At 38.1% G+C, this 12548-nt stretch overlaps 1 protein-coding gene across 3 annotated transcripts in view; it reads left to right on the top strand.

Moving 5' to 3' along the window:
* WDR33 (WD repeat domain 33) overlaps positions 1-12548 on the top strand; it is a 68756-nt gene that overhangs the window by 30567 nt on the left and 25641 nt on the right. The window contains exons 8-9 of one of the 3 annotated variants that reach the window (XM_058031231.1): positions 9405-9426; positions 11006-12410. The exons of 1 other annotated variant lie outside the window; for it this stretch is intronic. In XM_058031231.1, the coding sequence (XP_057887214.1) occupies positions 9405-9426; positions 11006-11036 (53 nt within the window). In that variant the 3' untranslated portion in view covers positions 11037-12410. Of the gene's footprint in view, positions 1-9404; positions 9427-11005; positions 12411-12548 lie in introns of those variants that run through there. One more of the 3 variants, XM_058031232.1, reaches the window with a different exon arrangement.

Below are 12548 nucleotides of genomic sequence, written 5' to 3'. Positions count from 1 at the left end.
TGTGTTTGTTCTGAAGATGAACATGGAGTGAATCAGAGAATGTGCTGAGTTGGAAGAGACCCCCAAGAATCATGGAGTCCAACTCTTTAGTCCTGGTCATCTCCAAGATTCACAGCCCAGGAGTGTTGTCCAAACCCTTGTTGAACTCTGTCAGGCTTGGTGCTGTGACCACTTCCTGGGGACTCTGTTCCAGGGCTCAACCATCCTCTGGGTGAAACTTTCCTGGTGTCCAACACAAACCTGTCCTGACTCAGCTCTGGGTGCTGTCACAGGTCATGAGAGTGAAGAGATCAGTGTCTGCTCCTCCCCTTCCCCTCACAAGGAGGTTGCAGACTGCAGTGAGGTCTCTTCAGTCTCTTCAGGCTGAACAAATGAAATTACCTCATCTGCTTCCCCTCCAGACCTTTCACAATCCTCATGGCCTCCTCTGAACTCTGTCTGAAACTTCATGTCTTATCTTGTGGTGTCCCAGCACTCGAGGTGGGGCCACCCCAGGTCAGAGCAGAGCAGGACAATCCAATCCCCCCTTGCCTGGCTCCCCAGGGCATGGCTGGGCCATGGCTGCCAGGACACCTCTGACTCACATTCATCTTTCCATCCATCAGGACTTCCCACAGCTGCTCTCCAGTCAGACACTCAGCCAGGGTGGCCCATTCCCAGTGCAGAACCCAGCAGTTGCCCTTGGTGAAGTTCATGTGGTTGGTGATTGCCCAGCTTGTTACAGTTTGATGAGGGAGGGATGCCATCAATCTCACTGCACCTAGGAAAAGCCGATTAAAATTCATTATCTTCTTTAGTAGTCCTTGTGAAGCTATGTGGGCTTTTTCTTCTTTTTAAGTTCTGTCATTTAACAGCTCTAAAACTGAAATATCTGAAGTGATATCAGCTCATCAGCTCTAAGGTTAGCTCTGGTTCACTTCAGCTGGGAGTATGACCAAGGTACTTCTGCAGAAAGTAGCTGAGTAGGTAAAGCATGCAAGCATGTACTCAAGACTTATTTACAAACTTCAGTGCCAGAACTTTCCAAGGACTGATCCTTATCTCACAGTAAAAATAAAAATTGTTATTTAATTTTGCTACTCACAGATAAGATTTTTGTGGAAAACAAAGCACTTCTTGGGGAGGACATTTTGATTTTTGCTGTTGAAAGTATAAATGTGTCTTGCAGGTAAAGTAATTGTCATGAAATTTTTATTCATTTATACAGGGAGGTGTTTGGGAGAGTTTTTTTTTATAATTCAGAAGTATTAGGGCTGTTAAGTTCTTAGCTTCAAAGAAGCACACCTGTAAGTATGACAAGTTTAGCTATAAAGGGGAAATCTAAAACTACTCAAAATTTTTGTCTTATAAAAAGTTTCACAGGCAAGGTTTGACAATTCTTCTATCTCAGACAATTTAGATTACTACTTATAATTATTAACTCAGTGGAAGCACCTAATATTTCTAGTTCTGCCAAACATTGTTTTGATACATTGCATAAGCCATCCAGTTCAATGCATCAGCTAGTTATTAATTTTATTTTTATTATATTATTAATATAATTATATACTTTTAATATGTACAGTATTTTCTTAATATTTTTCATATTGTGTATGCCCCACTGGATTTATGTAGTGAGAGCTGTTCCAGATGTAACTAAAGCCACTTAGAGAAATAGTTGTATCATTGTAGTTTAATTTGCTGGTGTAGACAAGAACTGCAAGCATTTTACTTACATTGTCGTTGAAGACAAAAGGTGATCTTCATCTGGTTCTGACCATTTGTAGAAGTTTTGTCTGAATTTTGACCATTTGTAGAAATTTTGCTCACCTAACTTAGTTTTTAAAAGGAGCTCACCATATATAAATATGAACCTGAAAAGCTGAACATTAACCATAACAGGAGTAGAACAGGTGCTTCTTCCAAGTCACCAAGATCTTGGAGGGTAAACTTCAAATTTTCATTTCAAAAAGCTGAGGAATGAGTTACCTTAGCTGCTTAATATTGGGAAGAAAAATACCTTTTAGTAAAAAACAAACCCAGCTTTCTGTGTGTGCTGGCAGATGTGTATTTTCTATATGTACAAGAGGTCTTTTCTTCTGCCTGTTTATTTAGAATGATGGAGATCATGAAAATATTGTAGCTATTGTATTAAAATCTTGTATTTTGAACTTCATCACTTTAAAAAAAAAACCTCTAGAGTCATAATAACCTTATAAATTAGTAGCTGTAATACTGCTGTAATTACTGTAACTATTTTAGTTCTCAAAGGGTAAAATGGATAGATGAAAAAAATGGAGCTCAGAATCCTATTATTAGCAGCATATTGTTATATGCTGGGGAAATCAAAGTTAAATAATTATACAATGCTTTTACAATTGAACTTCTCTTTATAGCTGACTTCTCTCCTCTCCAGGATAGCCTTATTCAGCTTTATTTTTTTCTCTGTGTGAAGATTTAAGGAAGAAATCACTCTGATTCACATTTACAACCCTCAGAATTTGGATAGAAAGACCTTAACATAAAGCCTAGTGCTCCTTGAGATCTATTTTTCATCAGAGGTTGAGATTCCTACTGGCTTTATAAATAATCACTACCCTCAAGGACTAAAAAAAGTCTCAGTGTCATCTTGGGATTCAGTGAAGAGCTGATATTCCACCCCTCCCTCCAACCTTCTGTGGGAGGCACTTGTCCCAAGCTGTTTGATAGAGTAAAACATTCTCCTTTGAAAAGGAAATTTTCACCATTTTTTAATATTTGGAAATATGTAGCACAAATTGAATTTAGAGATGGTATTCATATGTAATTTCCCACTTAAGTACAAGTTTAATGGGAATCCCCAGAAGTTCAAATGAGTTCAAACTCATTGATGTCCCAGATATGTTATTATAAAAATAAATATTATAGTAAAGTTACAAGTTCTAAAAAAGAAAATAGTTTGTCTCCTTTTCTTATCCAGTGGAAAACACATTTTAAAGGCCATTTTCACTGCAGAGATGATCTCATGTTCAGGGTCTTTTTTTTTCACCTGTTCTCTCACTAGGGCAGTAGAAGAGTGTGAGAGCTTTGCTAAATTCTATGGCTTGTGCTGTGTCTGTCCTTGAGGTTTTCAGGCTGAACCTGGATAGATCCCTGAGTAACCTGCTCTGACTTTTTAGCTTTGAGCAGCTGATTGACCAAGAGACTTTGGAGATTTCTTCCAGCCTGACTTACCCAGAGCTCCTGGGGTACTGAGTTATACTGAGTTCCCCTGTTTTGCCAAAGCCAGCAAAAATCCTACTGATGCAGGATTCAGCTGTCCATATGTGACATAAGGAACTGATCTTGAAAATAATAAAATTTTTTTTCTGGCAGCTTTTAACATCCATGAGGAAATGCACATTATGTGGATTGAAAAGGATTCATGTTTAGTGGGTGTTTTCTTTAGAGATGCTAAATGTTTCATCATTCCCTAGGAACTAACAGTATGTTAGTAATCATCACTGGAGTTTCAGAACTTCCTGTGTCCTGCAAGCATTAAAAACTTGTTGTAAATAAGATGGAAGGTGTGATTGTGTGCTGTCAGCATCTTTAAAGCTTCTGCTGACGTAGTAAGTGAGGTAAACCAATACCTATTTATATATATATATATGCACTAAATATATGTAATTGTTACATTTGCATATATGATTTTTATATAAACATCTATAATGGTCCCAGTGGCACATTTGATCACCTTAATACTCATTTGCTGCTTTCTTTTATGTGTCAAAGTTATGCAGTCTTGAAAAAGACTTTGCAGGTTGTGTTGTAAAGCTGTAAAATCCATGCGCAATTAAATTGAAATGGTTTGCTTTAAAAGAAAAAATAAGATAAAAGTGATTTAGGTAGATGCTTTACTCCATTGACTAGGGCAGCCTAGATTTGTGTGCATTAGTGTTCCTGAAGCTGCATTTCTCTGGATCACATTCCCAGCTTCTCCAGGGATTTCCTAAGTTGACCTGCTGTGTTTACAAAAATTAGCCTTTACATCCAGGTGAAATGGGTGTTACCTATCTTTTTTCTTCTTTTTCTTTCAAGTAAGAACTGGTTTACAGAGTATATATTTCCCTGTTCATTCCTATACCTCTTCCAGGTCTTGACTGTAATGTCTAAACCAAAATTATTTAATTTCTGAGTTTAAGCATTTTAACAGAAGACTGCACGTTACTAAATTTGTGTTTATCTTTAAGATAAACAGTTACCTTAAAATTTAAAAAAATTAGTTTTAGAAGTTGTTTTGTCTTAAAACATGAAAAGTGCAGGCCAGATTTTTCTTGGTGTTTTTACTACAACCGAGTTTAGAAAGGAGTAACTACACATTTTAAAAAAACTCGTAGACAAAATTCTCCCATTTGAATTGTAATTAATAGAGAACAAGGTACAGTTGCACATGGGAAATACAATCTGGACAGCTATAAAACCTATTTCTGTATCCTTAGGTACTTCCAATTGTTGACAAGATATCTCCGTTTTCTAAGGATTAGTGAGTCTGTGGCTTGATAGAGTGCTGGGTGTTGCTGCTTGCTGTTTGTGCCTGGTCAAGAAGAATCTGCCTTTTCTTTGTCTGCCTTCTGTTCTTCTTACCCCATACATAATTCATAGGCAGAAATAGTGGTTTTAATTGGACCAGCTGATACAGTGAGAGAAAATAGTAGGGTTTTGTTTTTGTTTTTTTAAAGGTTAGACCAGCCCTTTTTAAGGATACAGAAACTTGCTTATTTTAGGTCAGCTGATGTAGTTGGATAATAAGATGAATTTTCCCTGCAGATGTTGCTTTATGCCCTTAAATCTTCAAGCAACAACTCTTTGTTGCTTCCCTAGCAGGGACTCACCTACTTAAAATGACTGTAAAGGGTTTTTTCTGTAAAAGCATTATTCCTTCCCTTGGCTGCTTTGCTAAATTTAGCCCTTAGGAATATTGATAATATTGATGAATATGGATTACTCTTAATTGCCATTCTCCTTTTGGAAGTCCCTGTTCTCCACAGAGTTACAAGTGAGAACGTGGTATTACAATTAGAAATGTGAAAAGCTAAATTCAACTAGACAGGATTTTTTATTACATTTAATTACTCTGCAATTATTCTTTGAGCAAAGGTAGGTTCTTTGTTTCACACTACTCCTAGTTCGTCAGGAATATCCCCTGCTCCTAAAGGAGTGGAGGAATAAAAGCTCATTCCAGTCACCTACACAAGCATGTTGAGGTGTCATTTCTGTAGTACATATTGCATTTGCCAGCAGTTTTAAACAGAGCTTTCCTAAAAATGCAATCAGGAATTTTTGTGCTTGTATTGATTTAGAATTCCTGTGGTCACATCAAACTGGAGCTTTAAATAGCAGGTGCAGTGCTGCCAGCCATGTTTGGAGGGATGCAGCCACCCCTTCCTGGCTGGAACACACGTGCTGCTCGCTCACAGGCTTTGCACACACTGCCTGATGCTCTCCCCTGCCATTTGCTGTTCCCTGCATCACAGGATTCTTCAAGGATTATCCAATCTGTGTCCCCCAGAGCACTCAGTGTGGGTGTTTCAGTCTGTAGTTTCACCACAAGGATGTCTGTTCCCAGTCAGCTTGGCTGGAAATACTGGCAGTTCATCTGCAGTGGTTGAAGCTGCATTATTTCCTGCACAACTCTGTCATGTCAGCTATCATCCCTTCCACAGGTGTAGCAAATCACAGTAATTCACTGAAATTCAGAGGAGGTTCTGAGTCATGGGGGTTTATTCCACAGAAGTGACTTACTGGGTATTCCACAAGTTGTTTTTAACCCATTGCACAATAATTATTTACCAGAATAATGACTTGGTCCAACAGAATGTTGGTATTTGAAGAAGTTCTTTTTAAACTTTTTTATAAGATGGAATAATTTACTTGGTAAGTAAGTTTACTTACTTCAGCTTATTCTGCAAGTAAGGAGTAGGCATGAGGCAATTTTTCTGAGAAATACTTGGCAGCAGCAATTATCACAAATAACTAGCAAACATAGTTCATTATTGGTATATGAAAGGGAACAATGTGGGGAATTTAAATTAGAATTTAATTGGACATAAAGGGCCATATTAAAAAGAAATTAATGTTGCATTTGTTGGACATGAAGAATATCAGAATGTTTTCCCTGATGTTTCCGCTCCTTGCAGTCCTTGCACAGGAGGAACTCAAGCTTAGGGGTGAGGAGATAATGAATTTTTCAGTTTGTTGCTGTCCATGGCTCTTGGATTGCAGTTACTGTGGGCTGGACATCTGCAGGGCTGGGAATGGCCACCCAGCTGCTTCAGGTGATGTGATCTGCTCTCCAGATGTTTTGTCCTAATTCTACTTCCAGTCAGCCTGAACAAACTACCTGCTAGTTAAAAATGATAAATTGCACTAATAATTCTGAAAATCTATCCCCCTTGAAAAAGAAAAGTTTAATTCACAGAGGAGCAGAAAAGCCTTCCTAAAACCACTTGGTAGATGATCAGGCTCTATAACTTTTAAATAACAAAACCTTCAGGGGAGGTTTACTCCTTTGTACATGATGCAGGAATATTTCCTGCTGCTTTGCCATGGATGTGTCGTGCAGGCTGCAGAGCTCAGTCCCCAGGGCTGTCTGGGTGAGTGCGGGGGTCCAGGGGCACAGGCAGTGCTGCCTCAGGGGGATCAGGGCCCAGGCTCAGCACAGGAAGCTCCTGTTTGTAGGGTCAGGTGTTCCCAGCCTGCTGCCCTCTCCCTGCAGTGCTTCTTGTAGCTGCTCACCAGATAATTCACATGGGAGTGTGTATTCCAAAACCAGACCAGCCTAATGGAGGTGTATTCTGTGTACTACAACAATAACTGTATTTTATTTGCACTGAAAATAAACTGTTGACATGGGATTATACCTGTTAAAGCTTCTTTTTTTTTTTTTTGGGTTAACTTTTTAAGGTTGATAATACACTTTACTCCCCAATACGGAGTTGCTGTGTTAACAGAAATATTAAAAAATCAAATGTAAATTTGACAGAACTCTCATCATTTGGGCAACAAATATATTTGGTTTTTTCAGTTTCCTCAGTGGATTACTTCAGTAGCAATGCCCTGCTCTTACCTAGTCTTTCTTAAACAGAAATTAGACCATCTTCTCTCATGACAGTCATCTTTCTTTGGTCTGTGCTTATGAGACTATGTATGGAAATTTATCTGTGCAAGTGAAGAGGTGACTTTTTCCCTGCCTCCCCCACAGCACTGATTCACTTAATCAGTAATTTTATTTTACAGAAGATTTCTAAAGTCCAACTTCCTAGAAGATAAATCCTGCATTTTCACATTGCTCAGCTTAGCTGAAAACCTCACGCACAGCACTGTAAAAGGTATTTTATTTGAGGAGCACAGATCAGTTCCATGCCAGGCCATGATCTCCCCCTCATTATTTTTGTGCTTAACTTCCTTCCTTTCCTTCCTTTCCTTCCTTTCCTTCCTTTCCTTCCTTTCCTTCCTTTCCTTCCTTTCCTTCCTTTCCTTCCTTTCCTTCCTTTCCTTCCTTTCCTTCCTTTCCTTCCTTTCCTTCCTTTCCTTCCTTTCCTTCCTTTCCTTCCTTTCCTTCCTTTCCTTCCTTTCCTTCCTTTCCTTCCTTTCCTTCCTTTCCTTCCTTTCCTTCCTTTCCTTCCTTTCCTTCCTTTCCTTCCTTTCCTTCCTCAAATTTCCCATCTTCCCAAGAGCACTTGCTTTTTAGCTGTCTCTGGAGCTTCATATATGGCCCCAGTTCATTTCTGAGACTGGAAAGATATTTTGTATTTTCTTCCTTTCAGTGTGTGTAAGATGAAAATTTTTAAAAGCTGCTACAGAAAGCACTGAGAGAAATCTAAAGATTCCTTAGGAAAAAGCTTCTTTCTGAACCACATCATCCCAGTAAACAATTTTTCCTTTTTTGCCTTTAATTTTAAATTGGTCATATAGTTGATGTTTTCTTTTGGTGGTTTGAGCCACATTTTTTACATGAAGATGATTTGAAGTTTGGCAGGTATTTTTTGTGGTGCTGGTTTTGTATAATAAATGCTCCAAAATCCAGGCAGAAAAAGCCCCATAGATAACTTGTTAATATTTTAAATTGTATTTCCAGAATAGTGATAACTAAAATCTGTGGTATTACTATTCCTCCTGTGGTGCTCATCCCATATCAAAGAAGACTGAGTTAAAATTCTGCAGGCAAGATCATTGTTTCAGAAAAACTGAAAAGTTTCTTTTTTCTCAGTGTTGCTGAAGAGATGGTCAAACTTCTTTTTTTGTTCTGTGTGCACTTGCAAATAGATGGACATTCTCTGTCTGGGCAATTATTTTGTCCATGTCATTTGATTTTTTATGTATTCTCTGGAATTTTGGCTCTATATATTATCTAGAATTTTTTATAAATTTTTTAAAGTTTTTTTAAAGCTCTAAAATAGCTTTAGTTCATAAAGTACTTCAAGCTAACTTATTTTTCCTCTGAGTGTAAGATTTTTGACTAACCAAGTTTCTGTTTAAGTATTTGGAAAATTTTCATTTTGAAATATTAGGCAATATATCTGGTGCTAGCATGGAAGGGTGTGCAATAACAGCCAGGAGCTGTTGGTGTAGCACTGAAAATGAAGATTTTTCTGCTTCTGAGGAGTAATTTTCCTGTTCTAATCAACATTTTTTCCTGTTCAAGCTCTGATTACTTCATGGGAACATAACACTGCAGTTAGAGTTGCAGTAGGCTTTTAGGATTCTTTCCGTCTAAATTCTGCACAATTTCTTTCCATCTAAATTCTGCACAATTTCATTTTCTTATTCTGGGCATTTGTAACATGCTGCTGGGTCCATGTCCCTGTAGACTGAAATACAAATTCAGTTATAACCTACATCACAGAGGGGAACAATATTCATGTCGTGGCTGATGTTTTTAATCCTTTGAGGCCAGCAGTGAGAAAATCTAACTGCCAGTGACTTCCAGAAGCACAGGAGAGTTGGAAGAAGTGTTTGGTCTCTCCATAGCCTGATGTGGTGGGATGTGTTGGATTCCTGTCTCCTCTGTTCTGGTCTTGAAAGAACATTCTCTAATATGTTATCATAGGACACCTGTGTCACACCTATTTATTTTTTTTTTTTACACTAAGAAGTAGTATAGCAGAAATTTTCTTCTCTGCACTTTAAAAATTACATCTCTCTTGTTTTGTTCACATCTCTGGGTGATGTTAGTAAAGGAATCTGAGGACAGGATTTTCCACAAATTATTGCCAGTACTTCTTCTTGAAAACCCACTTAAACTGGTGATAGCCCCTTTGCCTTTCTTCTCATGCCCATATATGTTATCTTTACATGTTCTCCATATCTTTCCTCTCTGGTTTTGATATATCTGAGTTACTTAAGTATTATTTGGTTGTTTTATCCCATTTCTTCCTGTTGACATCTCTCCCTTTCTCTGTTAGGTTTTATTGCACAAAATCCCTGGTAAGTTTTGAAAATCATATTTTTCCCTGTCTCTCTGAGTCACATGTGAAGAGCTTTGTTTTAGATCCATTCATGTGCTTGTAGAATTTAAAATAGGCATGCACAGAATTTTAGACAGCTTCATAAATACTTGTACAGTCACACTGCAAAACAGTTGTTTAATAAGGGATCTCTTTTTAGAATTAAAAATTATATTTCTCTACTTACTTAGGAGCTGCAGTGTTATTTTATAATCTAAAAGAGGAAAGGATTTCCTTAAATTTCAGAATTATTAGATGGCAAGAAGGAGAGGACTGGGAGGGTAGTGGTGATACAGGAAAGTCAGGAAAATAAGAGGAAATGAGGTCACAGATGGTGCAGAAATTTAAAGTAAGACAGAAAACATTCCTTGTTTCTGTCTCTTGGCCTGACCTCATCTCTGCTGCTTAAAATTTCAAATGAAGGGTTTCTCTGTCTTAGGTGTCTGCAACATTATTCAGATTCAGTTTGTCTCCTGCATTTCAATTACACTTTTTCACTGAGATTGTTATTTTTTTAAATTTTGCTGTGTTTTTTCTCATTAGCCCCAAATCACAGCTAAATTAAACATGCCTGTGTAGTAGTGTGATATTATATGTGATAATTACATGCCAGATTTTTTTTCTGTTTCAGTTCATGGTACTCTGTTCATTGGGTGGGTTTCTGTCCCTGTAATTTTTCAGCCCTTTTGTATTTCTGTTGCTTAAAAATTGGCCCTCTCTGCTTGAGATGAGAATTGTGTCTGCTCAGGAGGGGCAGTGCTTTGTAACCCAGTGCTCTGCTTTCTGCCAGCACTTTATTTCAGTGCACCTGCTGCTTCCCACTCTGCTCAGCCTTGGTGGCATTGCAAAATGCACAGAGCAAATTGAATAAATTCTGTCTTCATATCCCTTCCTGGATCTTTTATACTTGCTAATTGGATTATTGACACACAAGTCTTTTCCTGCAGTCTCTATCATAATCTTTCTGTCTGCCCCTTCACTTCAGCCCAGGCCTGCTGCTGTTTATTAATACTGGGAGTATTGGCAGTCATGCACTTTTTGCCTTAGGACCAAAGAAAATAGTTTTCCCAGCTTCTCTGGCCTAAACTTAGTATTTATTTGCTTGAATTATAGTGGGCTCATAATTATAAGATATTTTGTAATAGCAGCTGACTGTCAGAAATTGTTTATGTGTATTTTTTGGCTGGCAAGAAGAAAAATAGCATTTCTGTATAAGTGCTGTCCCTTAAAAAAAAAGGCACCTGTCTGGACAAGTGTTCATCTGGGTCTGGCCAGATGATCATGGCTGTCTTTAAAATTCATTACTTTATTTGACTGACAGGTGATAGTTCTTCTCTCAAAGGAATATTAAAAAGGCAGGAAGCTGCTCTGTCATTTTAATCATGGGAAAAAAAATTCTTCCAGTTAAAGAATATCAAGTTAACTGAAAGATTTTGGTAGTCCTTCTGTATTGGGTAATATCTTTTTATTAAGAGAGTCTGGGTTCACTTGGCAATAAGGGAATATCAAGAGAAGACTTCTTGTAACTTCTTTTACTGAGATCCACATACTTTTCTTAGTTTTTTGCAGCTTGCTGAGAGAATTCTCTGATCATGTGGCCACACAGGGGTTTCTTTGAAACTTGAATTAACCTCTAAACTAGGTATTTGGGCTGTTCTTTTCTCTTGCAACTGCCATAATCACCAGGAGAATTCAAATGAGCATCCAGCAGGATGTTAAAGGAAATAATTACTGGAAATTACTTCTAATGGCTACTCTTAGATTTTCTGGGAATCTTTGTTCTCTTCCCAGAGCTGGGAGCTTATTCTGACTTTACCACTTAGAACTTTGACCAAAATTTTGGTCAAAGCAGAGAGCTAGAGGCAAGGAGGTACTAAACTGTAAAGTGTCTGCTCTGATTTCCTCCCTTTCCCCTCTGTTAACTAAATTGCCAGGCTGAATTTTGGGATGCACCAAAGTTCCTTTATTAGCTTCAAGTTAATTTCAAAATACATCTAAATTGATGCTGTGGTTTTGACATTCCTTCTTAGCATTATGTACTGTAGTTTCAGTAAAACTATCAAACTTCAAGTGTCACAGAGGTGGAAAGGTGGGGATTGTGGCTCCCTGTTGGCAGGAGGTAACCACACCAAGTCATCATTTTCAGGAATTAGTGCCCAGAACTAGTTTCTTGGGCTGTGTTTAGAAAACCCCACTGAAGCTACTCTAGGTTCAGTTCATCTTAAAATCCCATCACGTCCTGGAAGCTTCAGGCACCAGTTTGTAACTCATGCCTCACTTCATTCTTGATTCATAAAATACAAGTGGGTGTTTTGACTGTTCCGTGGTTACTTTGACATAAACTCTCACTGTGAGGCTTCAAATTATTTGATATTCTTATAAAATTAATTTTTTTCTGGTTCTGCTTTTTTTAAGTTGATGGTACAGGCTATAGGCAGACTCCAAAACACTTGTTTGGTTCATTTTTGGAGGACTTGCCTGGGAAGGTTTTAATGTTTTGGTCTGTTTTTACAAAACAATACTGCAATTTGATTCTGTACCCAGATATGAGGCCACAAAGCTATCAAAACTGCAGACAGATTGAAAAAATAATGGAATTTCTCATCTGTTGAGTTGATGTTTCTTCTGCTCTCAAAGGACCAGTGTTGTTCCACTCTTGGGCACAGCTGTGAACCCCTGTTCACAGAACAGAACCCCTGTTCTGTTCTCCCCTTGCTCAGCCCTGCTGGGGCTCCAGACACTCAGCCCTCCTTAGAAGCAATGCAGATTTTATCAGATCCAGTGCCAGGGATTCTGAGGAAGGTGCCAGAAAACCAACAGTAGGAAACTCTGGGACACTCTTCCTGAGGGAGTGGGGGTTTGGCTCCTGGCAGATGTTGATGTTATGAAGCATGAGAGATTTTCTTACAATTGCTGTTCATTTTTTAATGTTTCTTGTACATATTTTCTTATCATTAAATGTAAATGCCCTTGTAAATAAATATTTTCTGTCAATGAAAAGCAAGTGTGTTGCTGCTTTCAAAGTAGGCTGGCTAATTTTTTAACAGAAAAGAACATCTAGTCCCAGCTACTTTACAGGTAATGTAAAAAAAAAAAAAAAAA

The sequence above is a fragment of the Melospiza georgiana genome, chromosome 10 (genome assembly GCF_028018845.1).
Source record: "Melospiza georgiana isolate bMelGeo1 chromosome 10, bMelGeo1.pri, whole genome shotgun sequence".
NCBI classification, from domain to species: Eukaryota; Metazoa; Chordata; class Aves; order Passeriformes; family Passerellidae; genus Melospiza; species Melospiza georgiana.
The sequence above is the reverse complement of the archived record's forward strand: the minus strand, read 5'-3'. Positions and strand labels throughout refer to the sequence as shown.